The 20,262-nt window shown below is 34.9% G+C and overlaps 2 protein-coding genes across 2 annotated transcripts; both read right to left on the reverse strand.

The window, feature by feature from the left end:
* Positions 1–13,692: 13,692 nt before the first annotated feature.
* LOC107948485 (pentatricopeptide repeat-containing protein At1g79080, chloroplastic) lies at positions 13,693–15,242 on the reverse strand. Its single transcript, XM_041110990.1, has one exon. It carries the CDS (start codon positions 15,240–15,242, stop codon positions 13,992–13,994), a length of 1,251 nt encoding a protein of 416 aa, XP_040966924.1. The 3' UTR covers positions 13,693–13,991.
* A 27-nt stretch (positions 15,243–15,269) lies between these two features.
* Positions 15,270–15,695, reverse strand: LOC121227981 (pentatricopeptide repeat-containing protein At1g79080, chloroplastic-like). Its single transcript, XM_041110991.1, has one exon. The coding sequence runs from the start codon at positions 15,693–15,695 to the stop codon at positions 15,270–15,272; it is 426 nt and encodes a 141-aa protein (XP_040966925.1).
* Between the last annotated feature and the right edge of the window lie 4,567 nt (positions 15,696–20,262).

A 20,262-nucleotide genomic window follows, 5' to 3' on the forward strand; every position in this document is an offset into this window, starting at 1 on the left:
ATCGGTCAAATACTATAATTAATATTTTAAACCTAAGCAATTATGACATGTAACAAAATAACTAAGTCTACTATACATGTCATAAATCAAAATGTTCAGTTCAAATACCCAAAAATATTGATAGTGTAGGCAGATCTTCAACGATCCTTGACTCCTGTACAAGTTGACACTATAAGACAAAAGAGAGAAAAGAAAGTAAGCTTATAGCTTAGTAAGCAAGTATATAAATAATGAATAAAGAAATTAATATGTTTACACAATAACTCAAGTGTATCTACTTTTAATTTCACAATTTACTCCACTTTGGTCAAGCTGTCTCTCCTGCATCATATTCACTAAATAAATCATAACTCGAGTTACAAAACTCGAAATTGAAATCCGTAAAATTTCCATGAAACTAGACTCATATAAATTCTTACTAAAATATTTCTAGAATTTTTGGTCCAGCCAATTAGTACAGTTTATTAGTTAAAATTTCTCCTGTTATACAGCTCGACTGATCTGACCTCTGTTCACTACGAATTGAATTTATCCTAGTAAACAATTCAAATAGCCATGAAATTTGTTTCATTTAAAACTAGACTCAATTATTAATCTATACATATAAACTATATTTCTTAATTTGTTTTGTACAATTTTTAATTATTTTTCAAAATTAGAACAGGGGATCACATAGTCATTCTGAGCGAGTCACACTCAAATATAAATATCTCAAAATATAGAGTTCCTTTACTTGTTCTGTTTCTTTTACATGGAAATAGACTCCTTAAGCTTTAATTCCATATCTCATTCAGCCTCTAATTAAATTCATACTATTTTTGGTGATTTTTCAAATTCATATCACTGCGACTGTCCAAAATAGTATTATTGCTAATTCACTCTTTCACACTTTCTTTGTATTAACCTCATTTTAACATGCATATCACAATTCATTTTCACCACATTTCATACATCACAAGTATAGGTCCATGATTACAATGTCACCATAAAACCATCCCGTTGAACAATTCGGATCAATCCTCGATACTTGATGGTTTCAGCACACAGCCCCACCATCATATTTCATATAATTCGGCTCTCTTCTACACATGGTGAACACTTAGTACCACCCATGTGACCTAGCCAATTTATCTCATAGCTCTCTTGTCTACATGGTGTCCTTCACTTGGAATCACACATGCGACCTAGCTACATTTATCCTCTCTCGTAGCTCTCTTGTCTACATGGGATACATCCCGTATCACACATGCGACCTAGCTACTACATAGTATCTCGTAGCTCTCTTGTACACATGATGTGCACTCAGCACCATACATGTGACCTAGCTACGTTTCATCTATATTATTCAATCTTTTCGAAAGTTCAACCGGGATTTCTCTCGCTATTACTTATTTCCATTCTTCCAATAGTCGATTTATGATTCAAAATCAACTAAAATATATAAAATAGGCTGAAATATAAAAATGTAAATGAAGTTAATGTATTATTTACATACAAACTTACCTCGGTGCAAAATATGAAAATTTTGCAATTTAGTCCAAAACCATTTCCTTCCCCCGTTCGGATCTCAATTTCTGTTGGAGAAATCACATGTGAAGGATCAGAACGATAACGTAGCAACATTGATACATGAAATACGTTATGAATTCTTTCTAATTCTGCCGGTAATGCCAACAGATATGCCACTGGTCCAATCCTCTTAAAAATCTCGTACGACCCAATAAAATGCAGACTCAACTTGCCTTTTCGGCTAAATCTTAGAATCTTCTTCTATGGTGACACCTTCAAGAACACTTTATCACCCACCTGAAATTCAATCTCTTTTCTTTTTAAATCTGCATATAACTTTTGTCGACATGAAGCAGCTTTAAAGTAATCACGAATGACTTTTAATTTCTCTTCAGTTTCGTTAACTAGATCAACTCCGTGAATCTGTTTCTCACTAAAGGAGTCCGACACTTGCGACCATACAAGGCTTCGTACGGTGCCATCTGTATACTTGACTGAAAACTGTTATTGTAGGCAAATTCAACCAAAGGTAGATATTTCTCCCAACTGCCTCCAAATTCTAAAATACAGCATCTAAGCATATCTTCAAGTACTTGGATTACTCTTTCCGACTAACCATCTGTTTGTGGATGAAATGCGGTACTAAAGTTCAATTTTGTGCCCAAAGCTTCTTGTAACTTTTTCCAGAATCTCGAGGTAAACCTCGGATCTCTATCTGATATTATAGACATAGGTACCCCGTGCAACCTCACAATTTCAACAATATATAATTCAGCTAATTTATGAAGTGAGTAATCGGTACGTACCAGTATAAAGTGAGCCGAATTTTTTAACCTATCAACCACTACCCAAATAGCATCCTTCTTTTTAGGAGTCAGAGGCAAACCGATTACAAAATCCATGGTAATCCTATCCCATTTCCACTCAGGCACCATTATCGGTTGGAGAAATCCTGAAGGCACTTGATGCTCAGCTTTTACTTGTTGACAGATCAAACACTTGGTTACAAATTCAGAAATGTCCCTTTTCATGCCTGGCCACCAATATAACTTCTTTAAATCATTATACATTTTTGTGCTACCAAGGTGAACTGACAAACAGCCACTATGCGCCTCATGTAATATTTTCTGAATCAATTCATCATTTTTCGGTACACATATCCTGTGTCGAAACATCAAACAGTCATCTGGTCCAACTCGAATATCTGAGTCGTAACCCGATTCGCACTGAGTTCTCTTGGTTCGCAACTCACTATCGTTCTTTTGAGTATCACAAATTAGCTGGAGAAATAACAGTTTAGCCCTCATCTCTGCTAAGATTGACCCATCATCAGACAATGCTAACCCTGTATTCATGGCTCTCAAAGTAAAAAGAGATTTCCTGCTCAAGGCGTCAGCAACTACATTCGCTTTTCCCGGATGATAATCAATCATTAGCTCATAATCCTTCAATAATTCAAGCCATCTCCGCAGTCGTAGATTGAAATCCTTTTGATTCATCAAATACTTCAAACTTTTGTGATCAGTAAAAATTCGGCATTTTTCACCATACAAATAATGTCGCCAGATCTTCAAAGCAAAGACAATAGCGGCCAATTCCAAATCATGTGTAGGATAGTTCTTCTCATGCGGTTTTAACTGTCTTGAGGCATAAGCTACCACTTTACCCTCTTGCATCAACATACATCCAAGGCCTGTCAATAATGCATCACTATAAATTACGAACTCCTTCCCTGGCTCGGGCTGTACTAAAATTGGTGCTTCAGTCAATCGTGCTTTCAGCTTTTCAAAACTCTGCTGACATTTATCAGTCCATTCAAACTTAACATTCTTTTGCAGCAACTTAGTCATAGGAGAGGCAATCATCGAAAATCTCTCGACAAAACGTCTATAATACCCGGCCAATCCTAAAAAGCTTCTAACCTCGGATACATTCTTTGGCGGTTTCCAATCAACGATCGTGGAAATCTTGCTCGGATCCACCCGAATACCATCACCTAAGACTATATGTCCCAAAAATCCGACTTCATGAAGCCAGAACTGACTTTTACTAAACTTAGCAAATAGTTTCTTTTCTCTCAAGATCTGCAATATGGTTCTCAAGTGTTCGGCGTGCTCAGACTCATCCCAAGAATAAATTAGAATGTCATCTATAAACACTACTACAAACTTATCTAAATATGGCCGAAAGATTCGGTTCATCAAGTCCATAAATATAGCTGGAGCATTTGTTAAGCCGAAAGGCATCAGAAGGAACTCATAATGTCCATACCTTGTCCTAAAGGCAGTTTTCGACATATCCGACTCCTTAACTCTCAACTGGTAGTAACCGAACCTCAAATCGATCTTTGAAAACACTGTGTCCCCCTTTAACTGATCGAATAAATCATCAATCCTCAGCAACGGGTACTTGTTCTTTATAGTCACCTTATTGAGCTGACGGTAATCAATGCAAAGCCTCATTGAGCCATCCTTCTTCTTTACGAACAATACAGGAGCACCCCAGGGAGAGAAACTCGGTCTCACAAATCCCTTGTCTGTTAACTCTAGCAACTGAGCCTTCAATTCTTTTAATTCAGCCGGAGCCATTCTATATGGAGCAATCGAGATCGATGTAGTCCCCGACAACAAATCAATGGCAAACTCTATCTCTCTGTTCGGAGCCAATCCAGGCAATTCCTCTGGAAATACATCTGGAAAGTCACAGAATATCGGTACTGATTCAAGCTTCAATTTAAACAGCTCAGTATTCATTACATAGGCCAAATAAGCTTCACACCCTTTCCTTATGTATTTCTGTGCAGACATGTGCGAAATCGCCATAGGCAATTTATTTAATTCATCAGTAATCACATCGGGAGATGATGCATCCTCTCGGGCACGTATGGCATAAGCTCTAATAGGCGCTCTAGCTTCTGATCTCGCCGCTGAATCTTCATTACAGTTTTACTGCCAGCTCCACTTCCAGTATTTCTCGGTGGTCTACCTCTGCTAGCGGTAGTACTCTGTCTAGCACTCTGAAATTTTTCTTCTTTAACTTTCTCCGGACAGTCTCTGATAAATGCTCGCGAGAACCGTACCTGAAACAAGCTCGCTCGTTTCCCCAACACTCTCCATAATGTTGCCTGCCACATTACTGACATTCAGACTTTCTAGATCGCACATTACCTACACTTGCCACTGAAGTAGCTTGAGCTTTAGACCCCGAATATGCCCTACCACGATCTCTGTGTGAATCCCTAGCTGAAACTATAATTCGAGGGTTTGTCTCTTTGGACCTCTTTGATTGAGATTGAAATAACTTGCTTATCGGCCTCTTTCTGGCATCTCGAGCCTCAATAGCAGCTTTTCTTCTTTCTTTGTTCAATTCTTCGGCTTTAAGAGCTCGGTCAACCAATACTACAAATTCTTTCAGCTCCAAAATTCCCACAAGCACTTTAATGTCCTCATTTATCCCATCCTCAAACCTTTTGCACATAATGGCCTCGGTGGACACACATTCCTGAGCATACTTGCTGAGTCTTACAAAATCGCGTTCATACTCTGCCACAGACATCTTGCCCTGCTTCAATTCAAGGAACTCCTTCTGTTTTTGATCAATAAATCGCTGACTTATGTATTTCTTTCTGAATTCTTCTTGGAAGAAATCCCAAGTAACCCTTTCTTTTGGCACCACTGCTACCAAAGTCTTCCACCAATGGTAGGCTGAATCTCTTAAAAGTGATACAGTACACTTTAAGCACTCTTCGGGTGTACATGAGAGCTCATCAAATACACGGGTAGAATTTTCAAGAAGAACTCTGCTTTCTCGGGATCATCATCGATCTTTGCTCTAAACTCTTCGGCCCCTTGTTTTCGAATCTTGTCAATCGGAGGCTTGTTCATTCTTACCAAATCTATGCCTTGAGCAGCTACAGGAACCGTCTGAGGTATGGGAGGGGGTTGAGGAGGTTGAGCATTTGGGTTTGCTCGAATAAACTCAATATACCAATTGTTCATCATTTGGAGAAAGGCATCCCGAGCCTCATCTCCCTGTCTCAATGTCTCAGGTCTACTTTCTACAGGCGCAGTCCCTTGTGCAGGAGCCGGTGCATTACTAGCAGCATCATCAGCCACAATTCCGTCAGGATCCATTACTATATTAAAACAAAACACAGTTTAGAATAATCAGGAGTCACCACACTATCACAGTATATTTATGGCATGTATAGCTAGAATTTTACACACACTTTATTAGTCCGAGAACCGACTAAACCATGGCTCTGATACCACTAAATGTAACACCCCTTACTTGTATCCGTCGCCGGAACAGGGTACGAGGTATTAACAAATCATAGTACATACTATTAAATAAAATCGAGACAAAAATATGGCGTGCAATTAGATCATGAATCATTATAACATATGCCTTTAACAATACTAGCCAATGTCAAAGGCTTCGTACAAAATAATCGGTCAAATACTATAATTAATATTTTAAACTTAGGCAATTATGACACATAACAAAATAACAAAGTCTACTATACATGCCATAATTCAAAATGTTCAGTTCAAATACCCAAAAGTATTGATAGTATAGGCAGATCTTCAACGATCCTTGACTCCTGTGCAAGCTGGACGACACTATAAGACAAAAGAGAGAAAAGAAAGTAAGCATATAGCTTAGTAAGCAAGTATATAAATAATGAATAAAGAATTTAATATGTTTACACAATAACTCAAGTGTATCTACTTTTAATTTCACAATTTACTCTACTTTGGTTAAGTTGTCTCTCCTGCGTCATATTCACTAAATAAATCATAACTCGAGTTACAAAACTCAATATTCAAATCCGTAAAATTTCCCTAAAACTAGACTCATATTAATTCTTACTAAAATTTTTCTATAATTTTTGGTCTAGCCAATTAGTACAGATTATTATTTAAAATTTCCCCTATTATACAGCTCGACTGATCTGACCTCTGTTCACTATGAATTGGATTTATCCTAGTACACAATTAAAATAGCCATGAAATTTGTTTCATTTAAAACTAGACTCAATAAGTAATCCAGACATATAAACTATATTTCTTAATTTGTTTTGTACAATTTTTAATGATTTTTCAAAATTAGAACAGGGGATCACATAGTCATTCTAAGCGAGTCACACTCAAATATAAATATCTCAAAATATAGAGTTCCTTTACTTTCTCTGTTTCTTTTACATATAAATAGACTCATTAAGCTTTAATTCCATATCTCATTCAGCCTCTAATTAAATTCCTACTATTTTTGGTGAGTTTTCAAATTCACATCACTGCGACTGTCAAAAACAGTATTATTGCTAATTCACTCTTTCACACTTTCTTTGTATTAACCTCATTTTAACATGCATATCACAATTCATTTTCACCACATTTCATACATCAAAAGTATAGGTCCATGATTACAATGTCACCATAAAACCATCCCGTTGAACAATTCGGATCAATCCTCGATACTTGATGGTTTCAGCACACAGCCCCACCATCATATTTCATATAATTCGGCTCTCTTCTACACATGGTGAACACTTAGTACCACCCATGTGACCTAGCCAATTTATCTCATAGCTCTCTTGTCTACATGGTGTCCTTCACTTGGAATCACACATGCGACCTAGCTACATTTATCCTCTCCCGTAACTCTCTTGTCTACATGGGATACATCCCGTATCACACATGCGACCTAGCTACTACATAGTATCTCGTAGCTCTCTTGTACACATGATGTGCACTCAGCACCATACATGTGACATAGCTACGTTTCATCTATATTATTCAATCTTTTCGAAAGTTCAACCGGGATTTCTCTCGCTATTACTTATTTCCATTCTTCCAATAGTCGATTTATGATTCAAAATCAACTAAAATATATAAAATAGGCTGAAATATAAAAATGTAAATGAAGTTAATGTATTATTTACATACAAACTTACCTCGGTGTAAAATATGAAAATTTTTCAATTTAGTCTAAAACCTTTTCCTTCCCCCGTCGAATACGAGTAAGGGGTTTTATACAATTCCTTATGGAGTTCAGTGTGGATTAAAGGGATTAAGGAAAGAATAAAAAATTATGATGAATTCTCGATTAAAATGCCAGTAAATGTTGCCTATCCTCGATAGAAAATATGAGTATCAGAGATAAGACACATCATGAAGGGTATATGGAAAGTCTAAAATAATGAAGAACAAGGTCAAGACCCATAAAAAAGTAATGCTTATTAGAACTTACTTATGGTTGATGGTTATGTACATTGACAGTTAGCTCAGAGAAAACAAGGCATTAACTACGCCAACGAAATTTATGAATTCTCCTATGAAATTAAGAGAGTTTACATTTGTGCATAAAATTTCATTTTTCTTAAAATTTAAGAAGCTTTCTATGAATATCAACGTACAAGATCTCACTAAGTTCTTTCAAACTTATAGAATTCACTACTTGTATGCAAGTTAGATGAAGACTTGAGGATCGAGTGGAAAGACCAAGCTAGACACCATTAAATGTTAGTGATGGGCGCGGTAGCTGTTTCATGTATATAAAAGGGCACCTTTAGAGGCCGCGCTTCGAAAATTAAGTTGGATATATCTATATCAAATTCTTAATTTAAAAATTTGTAAATAACTGCTAGGTTTAATAAGGTCTCAAAGTTGTAAGAATTTGTCACTTGTATGATATGAGTTCTAGTAGAAGTTAAATTTAGAAATTTTAGATTTGTCTAAGTACGTAATTAAATCAACTTAGGAAATTTGCTAAGATATTCAGGCTAATTGTGACATTTTGTACTTGAACCTTGTGATTGGGTCAGGTATAGTTTGTTACAGGGGATGGCAATGGTGGATGAGAAAACTGAAACTTTTCTTTTTCTTTTCTTACTTTTGTTGAGAATAAGAAGAAGAAAAAAAGAATGCCCTTCCATTTCTCTTTCCCACTAACACTTACACACACTATTAAAACTAGCTTTATTTGATAAATTGTTTTGATATAACAAACAAAAATATTTTTGAATGAAGCTTGTTTTCGAACAAAGAAATTGTAAAGTTCAAAGCATAAAAATTATTTCAAGACTTCCGAACATCTTAGAAAATGTTTTGAACACTTAAAACTTTTAGACAAAGTTTAAAAACTATTTTAAACTCTTTAACTTGATTGAAACATTTTTAAATTTGTTGAAAAACTATTTCCTAAAAAAAGTATCAATATTGTCCAAACAATATCGATACCCATTCAACTGTTATCGATTCCATTTTCTATATCAATACTAAAGTTGCTTACTATCTTGAAACAAAAATTGAATAAAAGCAAAAAGTATCAATTCTTTTCAGAATATATCAATACCTATTGGATTTTATCGATAACAGTTTTGTATTCTGACTTGATGATTTTTCAAACAATTACAAAAAGTATCAATAACTGATCGACTGTAAACGTCATAGCAATAATGTGCAAGCATACACTGTCAATGCAAGTATAATAGACAGACGTGAGTCTGTCGCATATCAATTCCACAGGGATGGTTGTCTTTTGTCTATTAATGTCAGTGCAATACTAAATAGAAATGAGGTAAATTGTGAGTATAGCTATTGAAGCAATAATTCGAAAACAATAAGATAAAGTATGCTATAGTTAAACTAGGATCCCCAACATGAATCTTCAGTAGTATACTATGTACTCACATGGTATAAAAGATAGGTGATTATCGATGCAATAAAATTTATGTATATCTTAACAAATGCAACTCTGCGGTTTAATTTGAGAATTAACCATGCACATTAACCTCACCTTCTGATGATGGAAATAGGGCACTATTAAGAACAAGTGGACTAAATTCCTTTAGTCTTTACTCAACTTCCGCTGAAAAGCTTATTAGCTCAAATTGTCACTGCACCTTCTAATGTTAGTGACTGCAATAACACTTCCATCTTTAGAACATTCAAACCCCTAAGATTAAACAACAAAAATATGATTTAATAAGATAACATTTAACAAACCATTCATTGTACTTCCATACAGTAGAAAACATAGAGTAATCACCGGCGTTTTCAAGAAATGAGAAAGAATCAAGTGGAGAATACTATTTCTAGGCTATTCGATTGAATCTATCCATTTCCCCTAGTTTTGCACTTAGATCTCCTCGTCAGAAGTAGATCTGCATCAGTCTTCATGTTGGCTCACCCAAGGAAACTCAAGTTGTCATAGCCACAAGCTTCAAAGTAGGGTAAGAGAATGGTGGTACACCAAAAATTTTCCTCCTTTCATTCTTTTCACGTTATCCTTTTATGTTTTCCTCAACAATATAGGTGTCCTTCTCTCAAGATTCTTCTATCCTTGTTCGTACAAGTTAGTTACACCGGACTGGACAGCTTACTCATGGTTGGTTCTTATAAGACAACTGTCAACTGCAGCAACAATTTTGAATGCCATCTAGAATTAACTCCTGCAATGACACTGCGAATATCTATCAACTGCAGCAACAATTTCGGATGCAATCTTGAATTAACTCATGTAGCGACATTAGTGCAGAAAGATAGCAAAATTAAAGATGATATAGGCTAGGATTCACTGAATTATAAAAATGCAATTTATTAAACTAAACATGCTAAAATGTATGCTAAGGGTAACTAAATTGGAACAATTTAAACAATAAGTAGGGAAAAAAAATATTTTCTTTCTACTACAATCGATAACCTTTCAAAAAATATAGATACCTTTTACCATGTATCAATAAATAGTTTTTGGTATCGTTGTAAACTAACTTTAATGGTCACTAAATGAGACATTAAATGCTAATAGTATTAATACTCGTAGAAAAAGTATCGATACTTTTTGTTGCAGGTGAATTAAATGATACAGTATTTTAATCCCCAGTGATTCTATTTATTTCCTCAACAACCACAACAGTTGGAAATAAATTAGGGGGTATAAATACCAGCTTCCAAAGGTCCTACAACAGCAAGAAAAAATATTCAAGCTTAAAGATCAATAAAAAAAAAACCTTTTGTCCTAACATTTTCTATACTTTTCTTATAAACACTTGTGAGCTTCATTGTTATTCTATCAGCTCAAGTCTTCTTCTTTGTAATTGAACTTAAATTGCAAACATTTTGATCTTGTAAGGAATTGTTCTTGGTTTGCTTATTTGTATTTCTTTGAGAGGGTCTGTGTCTTAAGGTTTGGGTAGAAACCTTAAGGGAGTTTGTAAGGTTAAACCTTATCCTCAAAGGTTGTCAAATTAGTGAATTTAGGAAATTCCTTAGTAGTGGAAAGCTAAGGTAGTGAAGTAGGCAATTGGGGTCGAACCACTCTAAATTCTTATGTTCAATTTTCTATCCTTTCTCTCTAGCATCCACAAAAATTTTTAAAAGCCAATCCATCCCCTCTTGGCAATTTCAATTTGATTTTTGAGATAATACTTATATTTAACAAAATAATTAACTTATTAATTAACCAAATCTAATGGACATTAATTCATCCTTACATAAGTAAGTGGAAATGGATGGCAAAGAGGCTGTTGGGCCACTAATCAAGCTTTAATAATGGCTAAATTGCTCGAGTCTTTGGCATAATTATAACTTAAGGGCTTGCTTAAACTCTAATAAAATCTTTCTATTTAGCTCACATCACAATTAAATCTCTATATTCTAATTGAAAACTTATATAATTTAATCACTTGACAATTTGATCTTTTAATTTCATATACGTCATATAACTCCTTAAATAAAATTCTTGCGGTTAGCTTGACTTAGAAAATTTAGTCTTGAAATCGACTTTTATACTTTGATGACACCATCAAAAATCAGGTCATTACACGTGCTTTTTATTTTAGTCAGGTAGATTAAATCTTAAATCTAAGGTTTATATTTATTCATTTTGATCTAAGGATTAAAAACATTTTTATTTTCATGGTTTTCATTTTAAAAGTTCTCACTATAGTTGTCACCAAATTTAATTCCTACCAAAGTGAGTTTATTTCAAATATAGTTATTTGATAAATTGAAAATTAAGTACTAAAAAATAAGTGCTAAAATTAAATATTGAAAATTAATGCATTAAATTTAAGTTTCAAAGTTTGTTTGATATATTACTTAAAACTTAATACAAAATATAATTAGATTGTATGATAAATATAAACTTTAAATTATTAAAATTTTATTCTACAATTTATACTTAATTTTTAACTATTTCATAAATTTTAAACATTTCATATTATTTTAAACAAAATTAAATTTTAAACCTAAAATTTATAATATTAAAATAAATAAAAAGTATTTTTTACTAAATGGTAAGTAGCTATTATCTATTTATTATTTATTATATTTTTATTGAATTGTTTTTATTTTGAATTATTGAGCATATATAAAAAAATAAATATTTCAAAATATTAAATTTTATTAAATCTAGTTTGTGAAAGAAAAAAAACCCTCGCACGTGAACACAAATAGTTCACACGAACGAACTAGGGTTTGAAAGCGTAGTCCTTTAAATATCAATAGAAGCTCTCCTCTTCGAAATTCTCAATCGAAACGTCACCATTCTAAAGAGGTCATCGTAAATTCGAGTACAAAGCGCTAACCGAGATGAGAGCCAAGGTACTTTCCTCTAATTTCTCATTTTCATGATTTTTTTTTTATTCTTCTTTCTTATTTTCTTCTTCAAATATATAAATCCCTTTTGCGTTTAGAAATTAATTTGTTTTTACTTATTATTTCGTAGAACTTAGGGGTTTTATGATGTATGATCTGTTTTCGAAAACGAAAAAGCGGGCATTGAAGGGCAGGAATATTTGTGATATTGGTTGTAATGAATGATAGAGCCTAGGATAAATTTGATTACAATCTGATTAATCCAAATTCTTTAGTTTTAATTGCTTTTGCACTTTTAGCTATGTTTCCTTTTAGTTAACCGATCGTAATCAATGTGGTAAAGTAAATAAAGAAAATAAAGGGAACTGGGTGAATTTGAGAGATTATTGTGTTGAGACTGAAAAATGAGTAAAGCTGGTGAGAGAAGCCTTAAGCGTAAGTGAATTATGTGTTAACATGCAACTATATGGGTTATCAATTTGGAAAGTGCTTATATTTCGGTTAGCTTTTTAGCCTTTTTTCCTCTTTCCTTTAGATGTTAACTTGCAAAGTGACTGAGATGAAATGCTATTGAGGAAAATTAATTTGTTAGCTTTGGTGCTAGTTTGGGGTGGGGAAATGAATGTAATATGATATGCTATTCAAGCTAAAAATCTTGAACAAATTCTTCCCTTGAGCATTATTTTGACTCTTCTGGTGATTCAAATATAACTTTGTTCAATTCCCTTGAACAAAAAGTTTTATCTGGTTGATATACATTCTTGTTCTAGCTTTCCCTAATTAATTTCTTGGCTATTTGAACAAAATGGACATGGTAACAGTTTGGAATTATTTTGTGAGGGAGTGATTTGAAACTAAATGCTCAACTATCTTATGCTTTTCAGTGGAAGAAGAAGCGTATGAGGAGGCTGAAGAGGAAGCGCCGAAAGATGAGACAGAGATCCAAGTAGATGCGCCTTGGACTGAATTAGTTTTGCCCTGACAATCCCTTGTCTTCATAATTATCCTGCATATGTTGCATGAAGTTGTGAAGATTGAAGGGTATTTTCAGGCAACCTTATCTGTTTTGTCTTCTATATCTCGGTTAAAGTTTTAAGACTGTTTGAGATGTTTGTCTAGTACTATTAGATATTATGTTGGGGATTTGTGGTTTGATCTGTGTAAGCAGTTATCTTAACATCCTAAATGTTTGAAATTGAAACTTTTGTTCTTCTTATATGGTCTATAATATGCGAGATAGATTGTTTCCTTATATCCTCTAGCATTTATGAGATTGTTGAAATGGCCTTCGACTGGTTAGATTATTAGTTGAAATGGCATAGTCATCAGATCAGGTATGTCAGCAGTTCTCGATTCGATCTGGGTTATCATTACATCCTTCCAAATCCAACATAATTATTTGGTATGGAGTAAAAGACCAGGAGATACCATCCTTGCGGGTTTTATCGAGGATAAAACGTACTTGAAAACATTGATATTCAAATTGAGTAAAAAAAAAAACCCTTAAAAAACATAGTATGATGAGTAAAAAAAAAAAGTTTTCAAAATGAGTCCTTTGTTCGATGCTTGTTGAAGAGGGGGATAATAAATAATGTAATATCAGCCATTAATACATAATTAAAAGTGTTCTACATGTAATAAAGGATTTACAACAAAAACAATAACCAGCTTATTCAAATAAAAGTGCCACAAATTTGAGTCCTTGTGCTTGAACTAGATTCATCTTCATTCCACCTTCCAAATAATTGGACCACTGCCAAATGATCTCAAAGCCATTTCTTCATAACAAAATTTATATTTATCAGTCAGATCAGAATCAAAATCACAGATCGATAATCTTTCGATTTCTTCCATTTTCCTACGTGTTTTGCACTCCGAAAATCAAAAGTTATCAATGGCAGAAAGGTTGTACTGCATTATAAGCCTTTCTACATGTTGACTAACAACTTCTCTCATATGCAGCTCCTTCAATACTTGTGCTGCCAGCTCCATTTGTCCTTCATGAGCAATCCCTTCCACAAGTATGGTATACGTTGTCTCGTTAGGCATATAGCCTTTCTCTATCAACATCTCGAAAACCTTCAAGGAGAGATCAGTTCTGTGGGATTTGCAGAATCCCAATATAAGGGCATTGAAATTGTCAACATCAGGCTTAAAGTTACTTTCTTCCATTACTATGAAAATCTGCATTGCTGCTTGCAGCATTCCCTCCAAGCACAATCCTCTGATTAGTGAGGAATAAGTGTACGAGTCCGGAGTGAAGCCAGACTTGGTCATTTCATATAAAAGCTGAAATGCTGGATATGTGTTCCCTTTTCTGCATAAACTAGAAATTACACTCTTGTAGAAATCATTAGGAGAGGAACTTTGTTTGCTCGCAAGGCTTTGAAATATGGAGAATGCCTCTTGCACCATTCCCTGCTCACACAGCACAGCAATAGCATTATATGTTCCTTCATTAGGTTTACAGCGTCTATAGATCATCTGGTCTAGACACTTAACCACAAGATCCACCTTCTCCTCTTGGCAAAGTTGAGCGATTATTGGGTTATAACTTGTAGCACTGACTTTAAAACGTCCTCTAATCATTTCATCTAAAACATCCATAGCATGGTAAGTCCTGCCATGGAGGGCAAGAGAACCAATCAAAATATTGTAAGTAACTACAGAAGGAGAACGGTCGTCACCATCCATCTCCGCCAAAAGCTCATTTGCTTCTTTCCACCGTCCCTCGTAACACAAATTCCTTAACACAATGTTATAGCTCACAACATTTGGATTAAATCCTTTAGCAGGCAAATCTCTGAAGAACCTAATAGCTTCATCAGTCCTCCCTTCCTTGCACAACCCAGTCAACAAAACATTGTAACTAACCAAATTAGGCTTCCCACCTTTGGCAATGATCTCATCCAAAAGCTTCGTTGCTTCATTTACACCTTTTTCCTTATAAGCAGCTTCAAGCAAGAAAGAATAAGTGAATTCATTGGGAACTAGTCCTTTTTGTATTAACCTATCCAAAAGCTGCAAGCTTTGCTTCAAGTTTCCATGCATACAAAGACCTCTAACTAAAGAGTTATAAGTAACAGTATTAGTTGGATAACCATGAGCCTCCATTTTTTCCACTAACTGCATTGCATGCCCAACATTTCCTCGCTTGCACTAATGATTCACCAAGAATGTATACGAAGCTGCATCAGGTATGATACCAGAATCAACCATCATCTCCATCACTCTAATAGACTTTTTCATCTTATTAACCTTGCACAAATCATACAACAGCTGAGTAGCTTGAACTACATCAGGCTTCTGTCCCTTCCCCACCATATATTCCATGTGAAAATATGCATCGCTAAGCCTAAGTTCCCTACTTTTACTGTCACTCTTCCCAGTCTTCCAGTTGGGTAAAGTAAAAACAGAATCTTTAGGAGAAATTGTGATCTGGGTAGTGGCTAAAACCTTGGAAAAGCCCTTGCTGAGTGAAAAATAATGAAGGTTCGCGATTTGGTAAAAGAAACCAGATGGTCTCCTTGTCGTTTCAGGTGACGGGTTTGTCAAAAAAGATATAGAGTTGATTAAAGTTGCCATGGATTACAAAAACAAAGAAAAAAAGTATGACAGAAAGATTAATTCAATTCCTGTTGAGTAGTGAAAAGGAAAACAGAAAGAGATGAGTCTAAGTTCAGCAAATATTTTCTAAGAGAAACTGAAGAGAATAAGAAGGATGAACATACATATAACTTGGTGGAGTGGGCCTTGAAATGAAGATTGTTGGGTGGCTTTTCTTCAGTGAGGAGAGCTTCTTTTACTCTGGCTAGAGGGCAAGGGCAGAGACTCACCTCGTCGCCTGCCCATTGCCATCCACTGCTCTTTCCCTCGTTATCCAACTGCAGCTGGTGGACAATTTTTTTTACCTACCTACGCGCTGTTTACTAGTATGATAGCCACGCGCTGCTTTCCCGAACTTCCTGCAATGTTAATGCTTTTTTAAAGCCAAGCTTCCCGGTATTGAGTTGTGATATTAATTTTTAGGTATTTAATGAAGTAAAATTTAGACTAAAATATTCTTTAACCAAACAGAGTTCATATACACTAACCATTGTTATAATCGACGGCTTCTACGAGCCAAGCACGGTAAAACATTTCCCTTCCTTAAACTTAACACGTGCCTTGAAATTTGTAACACACATCGCGAGGTGTTAAGGTAAACTGACGAGCTCAGAAACTAACGAGCTTGCAGATTGACGAACTCTCTAATTAGCGAGCTCACAAACTGGCAAGCTTGTAAAGCAACATAGACGGCTCCCTACATGCGAGGTTATTCGCAAGGAAGGGCTAAAATTATAGCCATACCAAAAACATGCGTAATAAACGTGTTTACCAAGTTCCATTCCAATCCCATTTTGTCAAAATACTCTAATTTACAATTCAAAGATTTCGCGTGTGACAATCACACATGTAAGTTTAAGTATAGTAACAAGTAATATAAAAAGATTGTTCCCCTAGGAAGCTATTATTAATTATAACACTAATCACCAACTATTACTCTATAATTTATTCAAATAAATCAATAACAATTGTTTTTTGAAATTTAAATTAGTAAATAAAATTTAAAAAATTAATCAATAATAAAACACTAGTATTACAATTTTATCCAATGAATTAACTAATTATTATTATCTTCACCCAATTTATCTTGATAGAGTTTATTACTAATCTTGGTACTAAGATTTCCTTAATTCTTTATTAATCTATTAAAAATTAATTTAATGTAATTATTGTGTTATATTTCTATGTCAATAATTCAAACCAAATCGATTAAAAATTATTATATCCCCATCCGTATAAGGACACATGACAAGCTGAAATGCCACCTCAAACTGGAAGGTCACGCACAAGCCTTCATCTCGACACAACCATTTGGACAAACACAAATTATCTGTTGCCCAAACCTTCAGGCTTTCGTGAGAAACATGATGCCTTTGGTCCAAATATGACATGTGTTCAACTTCTCTATAACATCAAGCCAGATTTAATGACAAGATCTATCTCATCACAGACACCCTTGTCCCATCAAAGACATCCACCCATGTAACACCTCTAACCCATATCCGTCGCCGGAATAGGGTTATGAAGCATTACCATAAAACTGTAACATAAAAACATAAATTTCCAAACATTTTATTAATCATAGCATAATCAATTTATATTCATACATGTCATCCCTTATTTGAGCCTTTGAGGCGTTAAAATCACTTTAGAAACGATTTGGGACTAAATTGGGAACATTTGAAACATTAAGGAAAAAATTAGAAAAATTCAAACTGTAGGGGTCACACGGTCGAGACACATGATCGTGTCCTAGCCCGTGTATGTGCCCATGTAACTCTCTGACTTGGGTAACACGACCAAGCCACATGCCCGTGTGCCAGGCCGTGTAACTTTTGAAATGGCCTCACACACCTGTGTGGCAAGCTGTGTGCTAGGCCGTGTAACTGCCTGACTTGTAACATTTGAAACCTACAGAGGACACACGACCGTGTCTCATGACCGTGTATCACACACGGCTGAGACACATGCCCGTGTCTTGGGCCGTGTGGACATGAAATTGGCCAAAAATAAGCCATTTCCATCACTCATTTCAACCATGCACCTAAACACAAATTGCACATATGATTAATGTATTAATGTAACATCCCGAAATAAGGCCTAGTCGGAATAGTAGTTTCGGGACCACAAATATGACATTAAAATAATCATTAAAATAATTATTTTATGATTATTATGAGGTCTAGGATATGAAAATAAGAATGTGTTAAAGTTTCATGAAGAAATTCTATGTGTAAGGTGTCCAATTGGAAATTAGGGACCAAATTGAATAAATTGCAAAACTTGGATTCTAGAAGCAATTTGTATTAAATTGCTTTGGAATATTAATTAAAGGTCCTTAAAGAGTAATTTTCCCAATTTTTAAGTTTTTGAACAAAAATGGGCATGCATGGAAAATTTGGAAAGGTTAGTAAGGAGGGGTATTTTGGCCATTTGGTTAATTAATGAAATAAAAAGGAAAAATCAAGCAAAAATTCACTCATTTTCTCCTCTATGCTGCCAAATTTGAAGGACTCTCCATAGCTAGGGTTTTCCAACATTTCAAGCTCAATAGTAAGTGTTCCATAACCCCGTTTTTAATGTTCTTCGTATTTTTGAAACCCTCATAACATGCTCTATCCATTTCTACCCATATTTCAAGCTAGGGTTCATGCTAGTAATTTGACCGATGCATGAGATGGTTTTTCTTTGATGATTTATGGAGGGTTATGAAAGTTAGATGTTAGACAAAGATCTTTTTCTAGGTGAGTTTTCATGAAAACACCAAAAAGGGACCTAAATGAAAAAGGTATAAAATGTGGGGTAGAAATGTGAAATAGAGGAAAATGTGAGCTAGTATGAGCTTATGATACATTCATCTAGGCTTGGGTAGCCAAGGAATTACATGCACTTCATTATACGAGCCTTAAGACTAAATTGTAAAAGTGTGAAAGGTTAAGGGCAAATTGATCATTTTTCTCGGGGTGATTCTTAAGCCGAAAATGAACAATGTGAGGTATTAATAATTTATTTTTACTGATATAGACCCCGATGAACCAATTTCAGAGGTCAACCATGGAAAACAAAAGGTTTCAGAATAATCGAGACACGAATCAGAAATGACCACCAGGTAAGTTTGTATAACCCGAAGTAAAATCTTAACATACTTAAATATGCATGTTCTTGAATGTATGAAAATTTAGATATTCATTTCATGATAATCCATGAAATGTGGTAGTGTAATTGAAAAGATGATAAATGTCTCGGTTGAAATAGAAAGGGAAATCCGATGGATAAATTATGGCTTACATGACATGAGATCCTGCATGTGTTGTAGAAAAGGATTTAGCCTAGATGGGTAATCCAATGATCTCAAAATAGAAAGGATCTAGCCCAGACGGGTGTTCCTTGAGTGATCGAGCCTCTCAAAGAATATTGGTGCATTAAGGATTTAGCCTGGACGGGTAATCGATTGAGGATTGAATTTAGCCTGGACTGGCAATTCAGATCCGAGCTTATGAGAGAAATTACCGTTAAAAAAGGGATATAGCCTAGACTGGTAATCAGCATGATAACTGGATTAGCTATGATCGGTAGATGTAGTTCGGATGCTACTTAATGACATGATGATTATTGGCTATCCATCGAGATTTCTAAGAAATTCAACGGGATTAACATGAGAAATAAAGAATGGAAACATTGAATTGATGAGCTTATCTAAGACTAATGACATGATGTATTGTTATGAAACTAACTTGATGATTGAGTGCATGTGATAGGGAAACTATTTCATGCTTGTTGGAATTATTGCCTAAATATGGTTGTATGCTAATTAACCGGTAAGTTTACTTTTTGGTTATCCGGACTTAATAAGCATATAAATGCTTACCCGCTTCTCTTTTCCCTGTCTTACTGAGCTCGTGGACTCATAAAGATTGGAAGACGGTTAGAGAATCAACATACTATCGACTTGTCCCGTTTTGGTATTTAGATACTTTTATTTTGTTTAACGGCATGTATAGGTCTTTTGGTTATTTTGTTATATGTGTCATTTGGCCAGCCAATGTAAAGGTTTAAATGGTATACTTATTCTTTTGTATATGGCCATGGGATATGGCTTATATTGATGTAGGTTGTAAACCTACTAATGATGCATGTTTACGTTTAAATGTTTCATAAGATGTGAAGATGAGGTCTATCATGGATGGATGATTGAAATGAGACCTAATAATTTGAGAGTGGACATAGCATATAATGGTATATGGTTATAATATGGCCTAAGTGTAAAATGTGTTATGTTAATCCCTAATAGGAAAAGGATAATTTGGCATATACTAAACCGATGAGATGAGGTTAACATGCAATGAGATATGCCAAGGTTGTTTAAGAGTATAATTAGGCCATGTTAAATACCATTGAAGTCTTTCAGTGTGTATGGATGATAGAGGGTGACCAAAGGCTTGGAAAATAGCCTTAAAAAGGTCTACATGGGTAGACACACAGGCATGTGTCTAGGCTGTGTGTGACACACGATCAGCCCTATGGGTATGTTGCTTGGCCGCGTGTC

This window comes from Gossypium hirsutum, chromosome A04 (genome assembly GCF_007990345.1).
Source record: "Gossypium hirsutum isolate 1008001.06 chromosome A04, Gossypium_hirsutum_v2.1, whole genome shotgun sequence".
Taxonomy (NCBI): domain Eukaryota; kingdom Viridiplantae; phylum Streptophyta; class Magnoliopsida; order Malvales; family Malvaceae; genus Gossypium; species Gossypium hirsutum.